The following is a 20,740-nucleotide window of genomic DNA, read 5'->3' as shown; positions in this document are numbered from 1 at the left end:
GCTGCCTTTCTGGAAGGTCTGTCTCAGCCAAAAACAACTTATTGAGATCAGTGCAGAGTAAGTGGGGAAATTCTGTGGCTTTTGTTACATAGGGGCTCAGCCTGGATGATCCAATGGTCCCTTTTGGTCTTAAATCTAAGAGTCTGTGAATGAGAAATGTTGGGGGGTGGGACAGAAGAGTGGCAAATTAACTGGGTGGCAGTGCCCTGAGGTGGAAGTGAAGCAGTTTCTCTGGTCTAAGAGAATATAAACCCAGCTCTCCGTTTGCAGTGGGAACTCTTAGGGGATCAAATGATGGAAATCAATGCAATTTCATGGTACAGCCAAATCTTTTGATGCTCATTACACTTTCACTATCACAGCATGCAACTCATGGAGAAAGGAGAAGGGAAAAATGAAACAGCCATCATGGAATTCATCCTCCTGGGGTTCGGGGATCTCCCTGAACTGCAGACCCTTCTCGTCCTCATTTTCCTGGTGATCTACATTGCGACCATGGCTGGGAACATCCTTATCGTTGCGCTAGTTGTGGCTGATCAGCACCTTCACACCCCCATGTACTTCTTTCTGGGAAACTTGTCCTGCTTGGAGACCTGCTACTCCTCCACCGTCCTGCCCAGGCTGCTGGCCAGTCTCCTGACTGGGGACAGAACCATTTCTGTTCCCGGCTGCATCACGCAGTTTCATTTCTTTGGTTCTCTAGTAACAACAGAGTGCTCTCTTCTGGCAGCCATGTCTTATGATCGGTATTTAGCCATATGCAAACCGCTGTACTATGGAACCCTTATGAATGTCCAGCTGTGCCTCCAGCTAGCAGCTGGGTCTTGGATTAGTGGATTTCTAATTTGTACAATATTCACATGTGTTACATCACAGTTAATTTTCTGTGGCCCTAATGAAATTGACCATTTCTTTTGTGATTTCACCTCACTGATTCAACTCTCCTGCAGCGACACCAGCCAGATCACCCCACTTATTTATATATTTTCCTTCCTAGATGCAGTTTGCCCTTTTCTATTAACCCTGGCTTCCTATATTTGTATCATTGCGACCATCCTGGGAATCCCATCCACCACCGGGAGGCAAAAGGCCTTTTCCACCTGCTCCTCTCACCTCATTGTGGTGGCACTTTTCTATGGGACCATAATGATTGTCTACATGCTACCGAAATCTGGTACCTGGAGAGCCCTGAACAAAGTGTTCTCCGTCTGCTACACAGTCCTGACGCCCCTGGCCAATCCGCTCATCTACAGCCTGAGAAACGGAGAGGTCCAGGAGTCCCTGAGAAACACTGTCAGGAGGGCTGTGCCCCTTACAAAGAATCCAGACGAGTTGAATGAAATGAAGATCAGTCAGTCTGGGTCCTATTGTGAAAGAAGGAGGGTCTAAGTGAGCCTGGATACAGAAATGCAGTATACAAGAGATGTTTGTGCACACACACACACACACACACACACACACCCCACACACACATGCAATAAGAGGGAGACAGATAGTTGGAATTTTGCAGAGGAAAGGTGCGGGAGAAGATTTTGACTTTTCATTAAAACAACTGAAACCTGAAAAATTTTGCTTTTTGGCAATTGACATCTGAAAACCTTCATAGAATATCAGGGTTGGAAGGGATTTCAGGAGGTCATCTAGTCCAACCCCCTGCTCAAAGCAGGGCCACTCCCCAATTTTTGGCCCAGAACTCTAAATGGCCCCCTCAAGCATTGAACTCATAATTTTGGGTTTAGCAGACCAATGCTCAAACCACTGAGCTATCCCTCCCCTGCCCCAAAGTTACTTGCTTTGCCCAACATGGGGCTTGAACCCACGACCCTGAGATTAAGAGCCTCATGCTCTACCAACTTAGCTAGCCAGGCTGCTTATAATAGACTGCTCAGATAGAAACTGTCAAAAAAAATGCCACACACTGTTGTGATTGTGTTTAACCCCAGATGTTACAGAGACAAGAGGGGTGAGTTAATACCTTTTAATGGACTGTCTTCTACTGGTGAAAGACACAAGCTTTCAAGCTTATACAGAAGAGCTCTTCTTCCGGTCTGGGGAACATACTCAGAGTGTCACAGGTGGAACAGATTGTTTAGCATAAGTAGTTAGAACATATTGAAAAGGACTGATATCAAGTGATCACTTTATGAAAAAAGTGTTCACATCAGGTGATGGGGTGTTTTTGTCTTTTATCATTTTTCAGTGTCTTCATTTGAGAGCGCAGTGATTGTCTGGTTTCATCCACATAATTATTATTGGGACATTTAGTGAACGGCATGAAGTACACCACATGTTGTGATAGGCTTGTGTAGGATCCATAGATCTTGACAAGTATGTTGTGATGGGTGTTGATCCTTGTAGCAGTGGAGATATGGCTGCTGCTGTTGTTCTGGCCGGGTCTGGCGTCACTTTGAGTTGGTTCTGGCCGGGTCTGGTGGTCGCTTTGAGTCTGTAGGGAGCTGGCTCTGCTGATGAGGTTGGAGAAGTGAGTGGGTTGTTTGAAAGCCAGACGTGGGGATTCAGGAAAGATTTCTTTCAGGTTGTGATGCCCAACGAGTGGGGATTGCAATTTTTTAAATGGCAGGTTTCAGAGTAGCAGCCATGTTAGTCTGTATTAGCAAAAAGAAAAGGAGGACTTGTGGCACCTTAGAGCCTAACGAATTTATTTGAGCATAAGCTTTCGTGAGTAGAGCTCACTTCATCAGATGCATTCAGTGGAAAATACAGTGGGGAGATTTATATACACAGAGAACATGAAACAATGGGTGTTACCATACACATTGTAAGGAGAGTGATCACTTAAGATGAGCTATTACCAGCAGGAGAGTGGGGCGGGGGGACAAAACCTTTTGTAGTGATAATCAAGGTGGGCCATTTCCAGCAGTTGACAAGAACATCTGAGGAACAGTGGGGGGGAGGGGAATAAACATGGAGAAATAGTTTTACTTTGTGCAATGACCCATCCACTCCCACTCTCTATTCAAGCCTAAGTTAATTGTATCCAGTTTGCAAATTAATTCCAATTCAGCAGTCTCTCATTGGAGTCTGTTTCTGAAGTTTTTTTGTTGAAGAATTGTCACTTTTAGGTCTGTAATCGAGTGACCAGAGAGATTGAAGTGTTCTCCGACTGGTTTTTGAATGTTATAATTCTTGACGTCTGATGTGTGTCCATTTATTCTTTTACGTAGAGACTGTCCAGTTTGGCCAATGTACATGGCAGAGGGGCATTGCTGGCACATGATGGCATAGATCACATTGGTGGATGTGCAGGTGAACGAGCCTTTGACAGCGTGGCTGATGTGATTAGGCAGATTCTCACCCTTAGGCCCTGTCTACACTGGAAAGTTTCTTCCCAGTAAAGCAGCTTGCTGCTCTGTAACTCCCAAGGTGTACACACAGCCAAGCCACCTAGTGCGCAGAATCTGCACAGTTGTAGCACTTTAAAAACACCACCCCGACGAGAGGCGTACAGCTTTCAACACCGGGGCTACAGCGCCACGGTGCCAGTGTAGGCACCCTGGTCGACTACAGCGCTGTGATTGGCCTCCGGGAGGTGTCCCACAATGCCTGTGCTCACCTCTCTGGTCATCGGTTTGAACTCTACTGCCCTGCCCTCAGGTGACCAACCATCATCCCCACTCCCTAAATTCCTTTGGAAATTTGAAAGTCCCCTTCCTGTTTGCTCGTTGACGCATGCAGTGGTCTCAGTGCATCTTTTCAGGTGGCCATGACTGCTCCATGGACCAGGCGATCCCCCGCTTGGAGTAATGCCAAGCTGCTGGACCTCATCGGCATTTGGGGAGAGGAGGTTGTGCAGTCCCAGCTGTGCTCCAGCCATAGGAATTATGAGGCCGGAAGAGTTGCATCCGAGAGTGCTAAAGGAACTGGCAGCTGTGATTGCAGAGCCATTGGCCATTATATTTGAAAACTCGTGGCGAACGGGGGAAGTCCCAGATGACTAGAAAAAGGCTAATGTAGTACCAATCTTTAAAAAAGGGAAGAAGGAGGATCCTGGGAACTACAGGCCAGTCAGCCTCACTTCAGTCCCCGGAAAAATCATGGAGCAGGTCCTCAAAGAATCAATCCTGAAGCACTTACATGAGAGGAAAGTGATCAGGAACAGTCAGCATGGATTCACCAAGGGAAGGTCATGCCTGACTAATCTAATCGCCTTTTATGATGAGATTACTGGTTCTGTGGATGAAGGGAAAGCAGTGGATGTATTGTATCTTGACTTTAGCAAAGCTTTTGACACGGTTTCCCACAGTATTCTTGTCAGCAAGTTAAAGAAGTATGGGTTGGATGAATGCACTATAAGGTGGGTAGAAAGTTGGCTAGATTGTCGGGCTCAACAGGTATGATCAATGGCTCCCTGTCTAGTTGGCAGCCGGTGTCAAGTGGAGTGCCCCCAGGGGTCGGTCCTGGGGCCGGTTTTGTTCAATATCTTCATAAATGATCTGGAGGATGGTGTGGATTGCACTCTCAGCAAATTTGCGGGTGATACTAAACGGGGAGGAGTGGTAGATACGCTTGAGGGCAGGGATAGGATACAGAGGGACCTAGACAAATTGGAGGATTGGGCCAAAAGAAATCTGATGAGGTTCAATAAGGATAAGTGCAGGGTCCTGCACTTAGGACGGAAGAATCTAGACTAGGGACCGTATGGCTAAGCAGCAGTTCTGCGGAAAAGGACCTAGGGGTGACAGTGGACGAGAAGCTGGATATGAGTCAACAGTGTGCCCTTGTTGCCAAGAAGGCCAATGGCATTTTGGGATGTGTAAGTAGGGGAATAGCCAGCAGATCGAGGGATGTGATTGTTCCCCTCTATTCAACATTGGTGAGGCCTCATCTGGAGTACTGTGTCCAGTTTTGGGCCCCACACGACAAGAAGGATGTGGAGAAATTAGAGTCCAGCGAAGGGCAACAAAAATGATTAGGGGTCTGGAACACATGAGTTATGAGGAGAGGCTGAGGGAACTGGGATTGTTTAGTCTGCGGAAGAGAAGAATGAGAGGGGATTTGATAGCTGCTTTCAACTACCTGAGAGGTGGTTCCAGAGAGGATGGTTCTAGACTATTCTCAGTGGTGGAAGATGACAGCACAAGGAGTAATGGTCTCAAGTTGCAGTGGGGGAGGTTTAGATTGGATATTAGGAAAAACTTTTTCACTAGGAGGGTGGTGAAACACTGGAATGCGTTGCCTAGGGAGGTGGTGGAATCTCCTTCCTTAGAAGTTTTTAAGGTCAGGCTTGACAAAGCCCTGGCTGGGATGATTTAATTGGGGATGGGTCCTGCTTTTGAGCAGGGGGTTGGACTAGATGACCTCCTGAGGTCCCTTCCAACCCTGATATTCTATGATTCTATATGATTCAATGTCGCACTCCTCTTGCCTTTCTAATTTAAGGAATAACTCCACTGCCACTCGTGACATGTTGGTCAGAGTGAGCAGCATTCCGGTCAACAGTTTTGGATCCATTCCTGCCACCCGAAGGGGCAGGGCATGCAGTACACAAACTGTTGAAAGATGGCGCCAAAAGTGGACAGAAGCACAGGGATTGCTGGGATGTGAAGCAATGCATCACGGGGCATTGGGACTAGACCCAGGATGCCTTACAACCCCTTCCGCCTTCCCACAAGTCTTAGCAGCAGAAGAGAAAGAGGTGCTCTGTGGGGTGGCTGCCCAGAGTGCACTACTCCGAATACCGCTGCAAATGCCACAAGTGAACATGCTATTGTGCAGGCAGCTGACAGTGTGAACACACAACAGCGGTTTCCCTTCTGCACTCTCTGAGCGGCGCTGTAGCTACCGGTGCTGTAACTTTGCCAGTGTAGACGTGCCCTAAGAGATGATACAAACAGGCTGCAGATTCTTCAGGGGAAATCTGCACTTGCTTACAGCATGGAATGCCCGGGTGTTCCATTCACAGGCTAAAAATCCCTTTAGCCTGGGTCCAGCACTTCCCTCAGTTCAGTCTTTGTTCCTGAGGTGTTTCCAGGTGTGTTGTTGTAGGGAGAGCGAGTCCCAGCGTGATGTCATTTCCCCCTTTTATATCTTCTTCCCACTTGCTGGAAAGCTCTTTTGCTGTGATCTGAGTCAAACAGTTCCCATTGTGTAGTGCTATCTCTGAAAGCTTTCTATTGTACATGGTTCCTGGGGTAATCTTTGTGCTTGTGTGCATTTCCTCAGTAAGCGATTAGCATTGTTTGTCCTTTGTACTGTTGTACCTGAAATGCTGCTTGTGGGTGCTTTCAATCTCACAATGTTTCAGTAACACATACATAGCCAAACTTCGTAACTTCACGTACAATGATAGCACATACAATCCAATGAGATATTACTATCTAGCAGATCAAGACTTTTCGAACGATACCTCACAAGGCCTACTTTGTACAAAACATATCCTGGGGAATATTGGGGTGCCAGGGTGTCACATCCTGCATGCCCCAAACCCCTTCCCCCACCACTACTCACCATCCCCCAGCCCGATTCCTCAATAAACCTACTTCTTAAAACCTAGTACACCTCCATCCCACACCATCCTCAAACCACTTCCTCCCCCCAAACCTCCCTCTGTCTTGAGCTACCTCTCCAGCCTTTCCTGGGGGGCAGATTCCAATGCACCTTCCCAGCCCAGTGCTGAGATGTTTCATGTCTCCTGCTGAGCATCTCCTCCGTGGCTTTCCGTGGGAGCAGAGAGGTATCAGCATTTTGTGGGTGGTACTGAGCTCCCCCAGGAAAGGGATGTACTTTAGAAATGCACGGAATGGAGACTGGAATCCTTACAGGTCAGGAAGCAGCGCTCCCTGTGACTGTGTCACAACCTTTGCCCAATACTCAGAGTGTCACAGCTAAGTACAAGGTGCAACAGATTGTTTAGCATAAGTAGTTAGTACACATTGAAAGGGACTGATATCAAGTGATCACTTTATTCATAAAGTGTTCACAGCAGGTGAGGGGGTGTTTTTGTCTTTTATCCTTTTTCAGTGAGTTCATTCGAGAGCATGGTGCCCAACTCCCAATGGGGTCCAAACCCCAAATAAATCTGTTTTACCCTATATAAAGCTTATAGAGGGTAAACTCATAAATTGTTCGCCCTCTATAATGCTGATAGAGAGATATGCACAGCTGTTCCCCCTCCCAGGTATTAATACATACTCTGTGTTAATTAATAAGTAAAAAGTCATTTTATTAAATACATAAAGTAGGATTTAAGTGGTTCCAAGTAGTAACAAGCAGAACAAAGTGAATTACCAAGCAAAATAAAATAAGCCAGTCTAAGTCTAGTACAGTAATAAAAACTGAATACAGAGAAAATCTTACCCTTAGAGATGTTTTAATAAGTTTTTTTCCCCCACAGACTGGAGCTGGACACCTTCCTACTCTGGGCACAATCCTTTCCCCTGGTCCAGCCCTTGTTCCATCTTAGGTGGTAGCTAGGGAATTCCTCATGATGGCTGCTTTTTTTGTTCTGTTCCACCTACTTATATATCTTTTGCATAAGGCGGGAATTTTTTGTCCCTCTCTGGGTTCCCACCCCCTCCTTCTCAGTGCAAAAGCACCAGGTTAAGATGGATTCCTGTTCAGGTGACATGATCACATGTCACTGTAAGACTTCATTACCCACTTGCCAGCACACAGGTGTACAGGAAGACTTACAATTAAAACGGAGCCATCCACAGTCAATTGTCCTGGTTAATGGGAGCCATTAAGATTTTAAACCACCATTAATGGCCCACACTTTGCATTTGAGGAGGGATATCTCAGTGGTTTGAGCATTGGCCTGCTAAATCCAGGGTTGTGGGTTCAATCCTATTTAGGGATCTGGGGCAAAAACTGGGGATTTGTCCTGCTTTGAGCAGGGGGTTGGACTAGATGACCTCCTGAGGTCCCTTCCAACCCTGAGATTCTATGAATAGGCCCTCAGAGTTATATTTTATATTTCTAGTTTCAGATACAAGAGTGATACATTTATACAAATAGGATGACCACACTCAGAAGATTGTAAGCTTTGTAATGATACCTTACAAAAGACCTTTTGCGTGAAGCATATTTTACAGTATACATCATAAACACACACATAATGACATATTCACATTATATGATTTTATAAAAATATGCTAATGAAAGTGCAACATTACAGGCAGGGACTGAACAGAGACACTAGCTTTATGGCTTATTACCACAAACTATAGCCAATGAACAATCCCCACCAGCTGCCTTTCCCTCCCCCGTCCCCCATCTCCCCCATGGCCGGAAGGGTAGTAACAGGCCACTTCACTTTGGAATAGCCTTCCAAGGGAAGCAGTGGGGGCAAAAGACCTATCTGGCTTTAAGATTAAACTCAATAAGTTTATGGAGGAGATGGTGCACGGAGCACCCCCGGCACCCACCACGGGGGACACGAGGGAGATTCCTGGACCTGAGAGGGGCCCTAGGAGCACATGCGGTGACAGTAGTGGGGGTGAGTGTCCTGCTGGGGAGGTCGGGAAAGGGGGGCTCCTCTCCCAGAGCTCGCTGCTGCCGGCGGGGAAAGGGCTTGGGGGAGTCCTCCTCTCTGGCCCCTGTCCCGGAGCAGCCTGCCTGCACCCCAAATTCATCCCCAGCCCTAACCCACCCCAGAACCCACCCCACCCCACCCCTGCCCCACCCCCAGCCAGAGCTTTCACCCCCCACCGCACCCTCAACCCTCTACCCTAGCCCTGAGGCCCTCCAACACCCCAAACACCTTATCCCCAATTCCAGCCAGAGCCCTCATCCCCCTGCATTCCAACCCCCTGCCTTAGCCCTGAGCCTCTCCAACACCTCAAACACCTCATCCCCCTGCACTCCAACCCTCTGCCTTAGCCCTGAGCCTCTCCCACACCCCAAACCCCACATCTGCAGCCACACCCCTCACCTCTGCACCCCCTCCCATCCCCAGACTCCCTCCCAGAGCCTGCACCCCAATCCCATGCCCCAGCTTAGGGCCTGCACTCTAGACCTCCCACACCCAAACTCCCTCCCAGACCCTTGGACAGGTTGGGGGTGGAGTTTGTTGGGGCAGAGTTTGGGCTTTGGTGGGTTCTGGGCACCACCAACATTTCTACAAACCTGCCCCCCTGGTGACAAGGTTCCCTTCCCCCCCCCCCCGCCCGCCTGTGCAGTGTGTATTTGTTGCCTGTACAAACTTTTCCAGCAGCTGCACAAAGTTGTTGTAATTGTGTCACACAGCAAACCCCACGCTGCTACCATAACCCCCTGATTGGCCCACCCAGCCAATCGCCACCTCCCCAGCGCTACATGTGACCTTTGTTGACTTACGTCAATCATAGCACTCTTCCACCACTGCGCTCCAGCTTGGTTGGCTCTCTTTGCGCCCGCCCCGTAAGTGCCATCACGTCACTGGTCAAGGGGATGTCCGGGGGGGTGTCATAACCATACAACTAAGGGTAGCCTAGAATTCTTCGTTACCTGTAAGGGGTTAAGAAGCTCAAATAACCTGGTTGGCACCTGACCAAAGGGACCAATGGGGAAAGAAGATACTTTCAAATCTTTGGCGGGGGGAAGGCTTTGTGGTGTGTTCTCTGGGGAAAGCAGAGAAGCATCAGGTCAAAAAAAAACTCCTCCTCCTATAAATCATCCTGTACAAGTCTCTGATATGACAAAAAGAGTAAGTAAATAAGGCAAGGTGTGTTAGATTACCTTTTGTTTTCAACTTGTGAATTTTCCCTTTGCTAGAGGGAGGTTTATCCTGGTTTTTTGTAACTTTAAAGTTTTGCCTCAAGGGGAATCCTCTGTGTTTTGAATCTGATTACCCTGTAAGGTATTTACCATCCTGCTTTTACAGAGGTGATTCTTGGTTACCTTTTCTTTAAATAAAATCCTTCTTTTAAGAACCTGACTGATTTTTCCATTGTTCCAAGACCCAGGAGTTTGGGTCTTTGATAATTTTGTAACCAATTGGTTAGGATATTATTCTCAAGCCTCCCCAGGAAAGGGGGAGTAAGGGCTTGGGGGGATTGTAGGGGGAAGAGGACTCCAAGTGGTCCTTTTCTCTGATTCTTTGTTAAAATCACTTGGTGGTGGCAGCGTTACTTAAACCCAAGATAAAAGGGCGAATTTGGGGAGTTTTTAACCTAAACTCATAGAATAAGCTTAGGGGGTCTTTCATGCGGGTCCCCACATCTGTACCCTAGAGTTCAGAGTGGGGAGGGAACACTGACTGGGTGGGATTTGGTGGGGACTCTGTTCTGAGCAGCGGTGTGGTAAGGGGACTGGGCCGGGGGGGTTGGGTATGGCCCAGAGGGTCTCGGGGGCAGACAGGGGATGGAGAATGGGGGCATTGGATAGGCCGTGGGAGTCTCAGGGGGTCTGTCAATCATAGAATCATAGAATATCAGGGTTGGAAGGGACCTTAGGAGGGCAAGGGGCTGGGGCCAGACGAGATGATCAGGACGGTTCCTTCTGGTCTGAAAGTGTCTGAGTTTATCCCCCTGGCCCCATTTCCTTCTGAGACCCCCAACCCTCCTCAGCTCCCCCAGCCCCTTTCCGACCACCCCGGGGCACCCTGTGGCTGCCCTCCTGTCCCCTCAGCCCCTCTCCACTCCCTTGGGACAACCTGCGGCTGGCCCCTTTTCCCCCAGCCTGTGTCGGAGCCCCCGGGATGCCCTGCGGCTGCCCCCAGGGCTCTCAGCTCCTCTCTGACCGCCCCACCCTGCCCCGGGACACCCTGCAGCTGCCTTGCGTGGGTGCCCATCCAGGCGTGGGTGCCCTGGCGTGGGTGCCCATCCAGGCAGGGGCTGCAGTAAATGTTTCATAGCGGTGCCAAGATCTCAGTGCCCCCCAAGTTGGCCTGCAGCTTCTGGATGAGCTGCAGGGACTCAGCCATGGTCTGCTGGGTGTATCTGCCTGAGGGGGGTGCCGAGGGGTCAGGGGGCGGGACAGCTGGAGCCGGGAACACCCCGACCCCAGCCAGCCCTGCCCCCAACCCATACCGCCCCCCCTACCCTGCCCTCCTGACTCACGGGTAGAAGGACTCGAAGAGAGACCCAAAACCATAGACGTTGAAATAACAGTCCAGGGGCAAACTCTTTAAAAGCAGGACCAGGGTCTCCTGGGGTTGGACAGATGGACGGAGTCACCCCCAAGGGCCCAGCCAGCAGGGCTGGTGCAAGGATGTTTCACGCCCTAAGTGAAACTTCCACCTTGCTCCCCCCTGCTCCGCCCTGAGGCATCCCTCCTGTGGCAGCTCCCCGCCCCTCAGCCTGGGGACATGGAAAGATGGCTTGTCTCTAGTAGCTGAATGTGTATATTTGGTCACAGGAAAGAATAGTAATCCCACCAGTAGCTATCTGAGCAGAGAGGCAGTATACAATATGTCTGCTGCTATAACAATCCATTTTTGTGGAAAATAATATTTTAAGGAAATTTTGTTTATGATCATGAAATAGCACAACCTTGGTAAACAAGTGACAAAAGGGGGAATATCCATTTGGCATATTTTAAAAAGAATTCTTGCATTTAAAGACTCTAAAATATATGTGTGCAGATAAAATTGAAAATATGCACACAATGCACTTAGAAAAGAGATGCTACATGACAAATGTTTTGTATTACTTTGATTCATATGTAAGCAGAGTCAGAATGAGCTCCACCCTGACATCTAGTGGTGAGTTGTGACAAGTTGTGGAAAAGAACTTTGGGGGCTGATCTCATTTGCATAGGCACACCCACCCCGCCTAGCATGAGCCCATAGCTGCCCAAATGGTCACTTTGGCTGCTGTGGGATCCCCAGTGTCTCTGTTATTGGGGCAGGAAGAATACATTGTTATCCTGATTATGTGAGTCAAGGACAGTGGAACTGTACTTGGCCTTTTGTTATGATGGAGGGACTTGCCATCAACTAAGTAGCACTCGCTAGGCAAGAGACATGGGTTCCAAAACTCAGTGAATTGAGAGAGGCTGGGGACAGGTGTTAGTACCTGGTGGTGTAGGCATTTTGTGAGGGCCTGAAACAGCAATTGTACCCCCTTCTCTCTCTACTGTAGAATATCAGAGCTAATTTTGGCCTATTAAGAGTCCAGCTATAGGTGCTGAGCTGAATTTGCTTTGGGCTTATGGTGTACAAGCACTGAGGCTCCCACTACTACAAGCTGATATCACTAAAGAGCTAAAATTACTGAGCACTGTGTTAAGTAGTGGGGAGCCTGAAGATATATTGCTTGGAGCGGAGCAGAAAGGAGCGAAGCAGAGCAGTTCGTGGGACGGCTGGAGCAGCCCAGGGACTGGCTGGTGGAGCAGTTCACAGGATGGCAGGAGCTGCTTGTGGGATGGCAAGCAGAGCTGTTCGTGGGACAGCTGGTGGAGTGGGGCGGGGCGGAGCGGAGAGGATCGGAGTGAAGCCCTATGGAGCAGCGGGGCAGTCCACTTCGGATCATGTAAGGTGCCCCTTACCTCTTGCACACACGCACACACACACGTTTACTTTCACCCAGACTGGGGAGTAACACTCTGCAAATGAACTTTTGAACTCTGGGGCTGGGCTTTTGGGTTGTTGGACTTTGGGGACTTTGGGTGATCTTTGGGTTGCTGGACTCAAGAGATGTTTGGCTTGTTGGACTCAAGAACCAGAGGGAAAGGACATGGCCCAATCTGCTGGGGTGGGTCTTTGCTCATGGTTTGGTTGATGAACCCTAGTTGTGGTGTTTTCCCAATTTAACGCTGATGTCGTTTACCTCATGTTATTAAAGATTTTCTGCTACACCGAGACTCTGTGCTTGCGAGAGGGGAAGTATTGCCTCTTTGATGCATCCAGGGGTGTGTGTGTAAGATTTTCCCAGGTAACTGGGTGGGGGCTCAAGCCAATTTTTCATTTGTTTTGTTGAGAGGGAACCCCTGTGTACTGAACCCGGCCCTTGCTGCTATCAACTCGGCCTGGTAGAAGGGTTACACATATATTTTATTTTATTTTTTCACTGGGCTTGTTGAGTTCCCTAACTTTGAACATTTACAGGGAAAGCAATTTAATTTTAAAGGGCAGTCTGTCTCACATGCAATTAGTGGATTTAGTCGAGGCTTCTTTACTTCTGGTTTTTGAGCAACAGACTCCACTTTGTCATTTTCTTATTTTTAAAAAAATCATTACAGTTCTTCCTTGTTAAAGTGAATTAAACAAGGACATTTTACCTCCTTTACTGATGTCAATTCATCACACGTTTATCTGCACAGAGAAGATTTGGCTATAAAAATATAGTACTTACCTTTGTGCATCATGTCACATCTTAGGATGGGCTAAAATAACAGTGGCGAGCAGGATATTGCCACAGTGAAAACATCTTGCATTTCAAACATTTGGAATCTATTAACCTTACAATCTCCTTTCCTTGAGAAGGTGTCATGTCAGTTTCCCTAACCTCAGAATTGTGTTACAAGAGTTGAACTCATGGCTGGTTAGCAGAGTGCTGTAAATACTACTTCATACTGCTGGAATTTGTCAGTGTAATTGTTGTAACTTCATATGTCTGCTGTTTGGTGGTTTTTGGTTTTTTTTAATATACCGAGTGCTGATTGATTGTGCTTATGCTAGAAAAGTAATTTTACCCTAGTTATGCACAGGGATAGTTTTATTTATTTTTTTTAAAAAATACATATATGCCATTGGAAAGTGTTCAACATCAATATGTGAGCATAAGACTGTTAAAGTATCTTTAAAAAATCCACATTGGAACTGTCATAGGGTAGGTAGAAATAAAACTGCCCGATCCAAATCATGCACATTATCGACCTATTCCAAGTCAGAATAAAACAGTGCTGGTTTTGGAAGGCATGTGCTGTAGTGGTCAGAGTTGTAGTGAGAGAGTTAAGAAAACTTGGTTTTAATCTCCACTTTTTTCAACTTAAGCGATTTGACTGTGGTCACATCATGTAACCACCATTCAGTGTTTGTCTACCTGGTTGTAGACTAGCTAGGATACCTAACCTCTAGGAGTGTTATGAGGTTGATTTAAGGACTAGTTGGTGTCTGACTTTGATACCCTTGGTATGAAAGGATGTAATGACAAAGACTATTATATTACAGTACTTTTCTAAATAAATCTACAAAGGAGTATATCCAGGAATTGGACAGCTGAGACACCATCTCGACTTTAATCTAAATTTGTCAAAGCAGTCACATCATGTGCATCAATGTGTAGTTCATAGAAGATCAGGGTTGGAAGGGACCTCAGGAGGTCATCTAGTCCGACCCCCTGCTCAAAGCAGGACCAATCCCCAATTAAATCATCCCAGACAGGGCTTTGTCAAGCCTGACCTTAAAAATATCTAAGGAAGGAGATTCCACCTCCTCCCTAGGTAACGCATTCCAGTGTTTCACCACCCTCCTAGTGGATATTAGGAAAATCTTTTTCAACCTAAACCTCCCCCACTGCAACTTGAGACCATTACTCCTTGTTCTGTCATCAGCTACCACTGAGAACAGTCTAGATCCATCCTCTTTGGAATCCCCTTTCAGGTAGTTGAAAGCAGCTATCAAATCCCCCCTCATTCTTCTCTTCCGTAGACTAAACAATCCCAGCTCCCTCAGCCTTTCCTCATAAGTCATGTGTTCCAGACCCCTAATCATTTTTGTTGCCCTTCGCTGGACTCTCTCCAATTTATCCACATCCTTCTTGTAGTGTGGGGCCCAAAACTGGACACAGTACTCCAGATGAGGCCTCACCAATGTCGAATAGAGGGGAACGATCACGTCCCTCGATCTGCTCGCTATGCCCCTACTTATACATCCCAAAATGCCATTGGCCTTCTTGGCAACAAGGACACACTGCTGACTCATATCCAGCTTCTCGTCCACTGTCACCCCTAGGTCCTTTTCCACAGAACTGCTGCCTAGCCATTCGGTCCCTAGTCTGTAGCGGTGCATTGGATTCTTCCATCCTAAGTGCAGGACCCTGCACTTATCCTTATTGAACCTCATCAGATTTCTTTTGGCCCAATCCTCCAATTTGTCTAGGTCCCTCTGTATCCTATCCCTGCCCTCCAGCGTATCTACCACTCCTCCTAGTTTAGTATCATCCGCAAATTTGCTGAGAGTGCAATCCACACCATCCTCCAGATCATTTATGAAGATATTGAACAAAACCGGCCCTAGGACTGACCCCTGGGGCACTCCACTTGACACTGGCTGCCAACTAGACATGGAGTCATTGATCGCTACCCATTGAAGTACCCATTGTACTTCTTTAACTTGCTGACAAGAATACTGTGGGAGACCGTGTCAAAAGCTTTGTTAAAGTCAAGAAACAATACATCCACTGCTTTCCCTTCATCCACAGAACCAGTAATCTCATCATAGAAGGCGATTAGATTAGTCAGGTATTACCTTCCCTTGGTGAATCCATGCTGACTGTTCCTGATCACTTTCCTCTCATGTAAGTGCTTCAGGATTGAGTCTTTGAGGACCTGCTCCATGATTTTTCCGGGGACTGAGGTGAGGCTGACTGGCCTGTAGTTCCCAGGATCCTCCTTCTTCCCTTTTTTAAAGATTGGCACTACATTAACCTTTTTCCAGTCATCTGGGACTTCCCCCATTCGCCACGAGTTTTCAAAGATAATGGCCAATGGCTCTGCAATCACAGCCGCCAATTCCCTTAGCATTCTCGGATGCAACTCATCCGGCCCCATGGACTTATGCACGTCCAGCTTTTCTAAATAGTCCTTAACCTGTTCTTTCACCACTGAGGGCTGCTTACTTCCTCCCCATACTGTGCTGCCCAGTGCAGCAGTCTGGGAGCTGACCTTGTTAGTGAAGACAGAGGCAAAAAAAGTATTGAGTACATTAGCTTTTTCCACATCCTCTGTCACTAGGTTGCCTCCCTCATTCAATAAGGGGCCCACACTTTCCTTGGCTTTCTTCTTGTTGCCAACATACCTGAAGAAACCCTTCTTGTTACTCTTGACATCTCTTGCTAGCTGCAGCTCCAGGTGCGATTTGGCCCTCCTGATTTCATTCCTACATGCCTGAGCAATATTTTTATACTCTTCCCTGGTCATATGTCCACCTTCCACTTCTTGTAAGCTTCTTTTTTATGTTTAAGATCCGCTAGGATTTCACCGTTAAGCCAAGCTGGTCGCCTGCCATATTTACTATTCTTTCGACTCATCGGGATGGTTCGTCCCTGTAACCTCAACAGGGATTCCTTGAAATACAGCCAGAGGCAGGGGTGTGGCTAGGGGTTGGGGCAGTCGGGTCAGTGGGATTGGATAGTTGGTGGAGTCCTGGGGGGTGATTAGGGGGTGGGGGGGTCTCTGGAGGGGGCAGTCAGGGGACAAGGAGCAGGGGGGTTGGAGGGGTCAGGGGTTCTGGGGTGGGCCTATCAGGGTGGGGTGTGGAGAGGGGTCAGGGCAGGCAGGGAGCGGGGGAGTTGGAGGGGTTGGGAATTCTGGGGGTCCTGTCAGGGGGCGGGGAGTGGTTGGATAGGTGTGGGAGTCCCGGGGGCGAGGGTGTGGATAAGGGTCAGGGCAGTCAGGGGACAGGTAGGGGGTAGAGTCCTAGGGAGGCAGTTACAGTGTGGGGGTTGGGAGTTCTTAGGGGGGCAGTCGGGGGCAGGAAGTGGGAGGGAGTGGATGGGGGGAGGGCGGGGGCGGAGCTAGGGCAGAGCTCCCTGGGTGCACACCCTAATGAAATGTGCTGCGCACACCTATGAGTGCCATCACACGCCGCCTTTCACTGCCACGTGGCTGGCTGTGGCCATCCTCCTCCACTCGGCCCTTTGGAAATCTCAACCGCGTTGCCCTTCACTGCTAGGCCTGGCGATTAGCTCTCACCCCATTGGGTGTCCTCTTCTGTCAGCTGGCTCGGGATGCCCCCTCTTTGTGACTCAGCCTTCCAGCCAGGTCGCTCTATGGCCCCTGCCTCCAGCAGGGTCACGATGTCCCAGCAGACAAGTCGTCCACCTGCCTTCTCAGGCAGCCTTCTATCCCAGCGCCAGCTCCTGGGCCACTCTGCCAGCGAGTGCGGAGCGGAGCAGCGGCATGCTCAGGGAGGAGGCGGAGCAGAGGTGAGCTGGGCCGGCGGGAGCTGCCGCAGGGCTCCGAGGGAGGGGGCGGGCAGGTGAAGGTATCCAAAGCTACTGGACATCGTAGAAGTTAGGAAACCAGAAGTAAATTGGGCTGGAGCCAATGGAGGCCAAGTTTGTACATTGGCTTCAGGAAATGACATTGGTGAGGCCTCATCTGGAGTACTGTGTCCAGTTTTGGGCCCCACACTACAGGAAGGATGTGGATAGATTGGAGAGAGTCCAGCGAAGGGCAACAAAAATGATTAGGGGTCTGGAACACATGAGTTATGAGGAGAGGCTGAGGGAGCTGGGATTGTTTAGCCTGCAGAAGAGAAGAATGAGGGGGGATTTGATAGCTGCTTTCAACTACCTGAGAGGTGGTTCCAAAGAGGATGGATCTAGACTGTTCTCAATGGTAGCAGATGACAGAACGAGGAGTAATGGTCTCAAGTTGCAGTGGGAGAGGTTTAGATTGGATATTAGGAAAAACTTTTTCACTAAGAGGGTGGTGAATCACTGGAATGCGTTACCTAGGGAGGTGGTAGAATCTCCTTCCTTAGAGGTTTTTAAGGTCAGGCTTGACAAAGCCCTGGCTGGGATGATTTAACTGGGAATTGGTCCTGCTTTGAGCAGGGGGTTGGACTAGATGACCTTCTGGGGTCCCTTCCAACCCTGATATTCTATGATTCTATGATTCTATGAAATGTTGAAAGAGATCATGGAATATGGTAGAGGGAGGGAGGTGTTATCGAGATCAGCCAAAGAACCCAGGCATATTGGGATAGATAGATTTTATCCATCCCTAAAACATAACTGAGGATTTCATTGGCAGCAGAGGGTATTATGCAGGCCCTCCACACTAGGGTAAGTTTTACCAATAGACTACATACTATTAGTACTCCCATTCTGCACAACTGTACTTTATCTTATCACATTGTACACAAGCTACAGTCCATATTGAACACAAGTGATCCAAAAAAATGAAAAAAATTGCCCTTGCGAGCTTATGATGCTTTATTATAGCTTCCCAGAATGTTACCCGACAGAGTATTTCTGACATCCTTTATTCATCAGTTAGGTATTTCTACTGCTCTTATCACTATAGCATTTAAACCACCACTAAGGTGCTAGACAAATCCCCTTTGACTCTACAGTTCCAGGCCATTATGGTTCGTTTCTATATTTCTCAAGTTTTTACTATGTTGTGGAATCTTTTCATGATATATTGTACATCAAGGAGCCTTTGGATAATGGGGTGTTGAAGTGTCTCTTCCTGGAAGTGCCATGTAGATCATTATAAATCTTGAGGATTCAGAGTCCACTTCTTACAAGATTTGGGCAAGGGGGATAAAATTATGTCCCTCATTCTTGGTACATTGCAAGTAACTATGTGACCTGCTGCTTACAAACCGGGAAGAATTAGTAGCAGAAGCTAAAGTGGATGGGAACCTGGGAGGCAGTGACCCTGGACTTCAGAAAAGCAGACTTTGACTCCCTCAGGAAACTGATGGGCAGGATCCCCTGGGAGAATAACATGAGGGGGAAAGGAGTCCAGGAGAGCTGGCTGTATTTTAAAGAATCCTTAGTGAGGTTACAGGGACAAACCATCCCGATGTGTAGAAAGAATAGTAAATATGGCAGCTTGGCTTAACAGTGAAATCCTTGCTGATCTTAAACACAAAAAAGAAGCTTACAAGAAGTGGAAGATTGGACAAATGACCAGGGAAGAGTATAAAGATATTGCTCGGGCATGCAGGAGTGAAATCAGGATGGCCAAATCACACCTGATCAAACCGTCCTGATCATCTCGTCTGGCCCCAGCCCCTTGCCCTCACCCCACCCCACCCCCATGACAGCTGTAGTCCCTTGCCCCTCTCCCCCCTGTGGCAGCCCCTTGCTCCCCTGCCCCCCATGGCAGCCCCTTGCCCCTGTCCCTCCCAAGACAGCTCTTTGCCCTCCCCTCACCCCCCCATGGCAGCCTCAGTCCTGCCCCCCCTTGGCAGCCCCAGCTCTTCATGCCCCCTCCGTGGCAGCCCCAGCCGCCATGACAGCCCCCCGAGACAGGCCCAACCCATCATGTTCCACCCTCAAGCCAGCCCCCATACTCCCCCTACGGACCTAAGCTATGGGGGGGTCTCATGGGGCTGGGGGTCTTTGGGAGGGGGGTCAGTGGGGCAGGCTCTTGGGGGGCTGTCCCCATTCCCAGGGGGAGGGGGTGTCTCCAGGGGGATTTGGGGTCCCTGGCTCTGACAGCGTCTTTCGCCTGCCAGCTGTTTGTTTTCACGGACGGGGAGGTGGGGAACACCGAGGACGTCATCACCAAGGTGTAGCGCCACTGGGAGGCCCACAGGTAATGGAGCACCTGCCCCCCCAGCGCTCTTCCAACCCTGCCCCCACTGGCCCCCCAACTGTTCCCCCAAGCAAACCCCAACCCTGCCCCCCCAGCCCCGTCCTCCAGCCCTACTGGCCCCTCATCAACTGCTCTGACCCCCCTGGACTCTGCCACCCTGCAGGTGCTTCTCCTTTGGCATCAGGGCTGGGGCCTCCACGGCTCTGATCAAAGGCATTGCCCGGGCAGCAGGGAGCAGCGCTGAATTAATCACAGGCCAGGACCGCATGCAGCCCCAGGTGAGAACCCAGAAGTCCAGGCTCCCCCCTCCCCCTCCTGCTCTAACCCTCCAGACCCCACTCCCCTTCCAAAGCCAGGAGAGAACCCAGGAGTCCTGGCTCCCAGCCCCCTGGCTCTAACCCCTAGACTCCACTCCCCTCCCAGTGATGGGAGAGAACCCAGGAGTCTGGGCTCCTCCGCGACCCTGCTCTAACCCACCAGCCCCCACTCCTCTCCAAGACCAGGGATCGGACCCAAGCCTCCTGGCCCCAGTGTGACAGTCTCTGCCGCAGGCCCTGCAGCCGGCCATGACCAGGATCTTGCTGAGCTGGGATCTGCCCCCCCGGGATGGAGGCGGCGTTGCTGGGCCGGGGCCCTGACGTGATCTTCCCTGGGCAGCGGTGCCTCATCTACGTCTAGCTCCGCAGGCAGCCCCAGGTGAGAGAGTGAGGCCCCGGCCCCCCTCCGAGGGCGCCCCCAGGACTCGGGGTCAGTGACTGATTCTGGAACCTCCCACCCCCTCCTGTGTGGTAACTCTGATCTGTAATGATGGCCTTTGGGCTGGGGGTCTCTGTGCTACCCCAACTGAGTTGATCTCAGTCAGGATCGTTAACTCCGGACCCTACTGGTGGCCAGTAGGCTGACTAGGCAGCCCCCCCAGCTGCTGTTAGTTGGGCATATTTACCCCCTTGGTTTTGTAACCTGGGTCTGGGGGGTCCCCAGGCATCTTCTCCCCCCTCGCACTCCACCTCTGACTCCCTTTCTCTGCCTGCAGCCCCCAGACACTGCCGTGGGGGGCGTCACCCTGCAGTACCGCGTCCAGGACCAGACCTACAAGGGAGACGCTGCGGTTCCCCCTACAGCCACAAGATGGAGACAGGTGACAGCAACACTCCCATGGCCCCCATCACCCCCAGGTAGCTGGTTCCTGCTCCCCACATCCCCACCCCCAACAGGACAGGAACAGGAGGGGACCTACCTCAGCTCACAGAGGGAAGCAGGAGTCCTGGTTCCCAGTCCCCCTGCTGTAACCACTAGATCCCACTCCCCTCCAGAGCCAGGATAGAACCCAGGAGTCCTGGCTCCCTCCCCCCCACTCCAA

The 20,740-nt window shown here is 49.6% G+C and overlaps 1 protein-coding gene, 1 non-coding gene and 1 pseudogene across 2 annotated transcripts; 1 reads left to right on the top strand and 2 right to left on the bottom strand.

Annotated features, from left to right (window-relative positions):
• The first annotated feature begins 290 nt into the window (after positions 1-290).
• Positions 291-1,389, top strand: LOC140897185 (olfactory receptor 10C1). Its single transcript, XM_073309582.1, has one exon. It carries the CDS (start codon positions 364-366, stop codon positions 1,387-1,389), a length of 1,026 nt encoding a protein of 341 aa, XP_073165683.1. The 5' UTR covers positions 291-363.
• A 406-nt stretch (positions 1,390-1,795) lies between these two features.
• TRNAK-CUU (transfer RNA lysine (anticodon CUU)) lies at positions 1,796-1,868 on the bottom strand. Its single transcript has one exon. It is a non-coding gene; the product is annotated as a tRNA-Lys (tRNA).
• A 3,585-nt stretch (positions 1,869-5,453) lies between these two features.
• The window catches only part of LOC140897183 (von Willebrand factor A domain-containing protein 5A-like), a 30,676-nt pseudogene continuing 15,389 nt past the window's right edge, over positions 5,454-20,740 (bottom strand).

This window comes from Lepidochelys kempii, chromosome 13 (assembly GCF_965140285.1).
Source record: "Lepidochelys kempii isolate rLepKem1 chromosome 13, rLepKem1.hap1, whole genome shotgun sequence".
NCBI classification, from domain to species: Eukaryota; Metazoa; Chordata; order Testudines; family Cheloniidae; genus Lepidochelys; species Lepidochelys kempii.
The sequence above is the reverse complement of the archived record's forward strand: the minus strand, read 5'-3'. Positions and strand labels throughout refer to the sequence as shown.

Bases quoted from the DNA above. Each gene is read 5' to 3' on its own strand.
- LOC140897185 (XM_073309582.1), top strand. From the start codon at position 364: ATGCAACTCATGGAGAAAGGAGAAGGGAAAAATGAAACAGCCATCATG.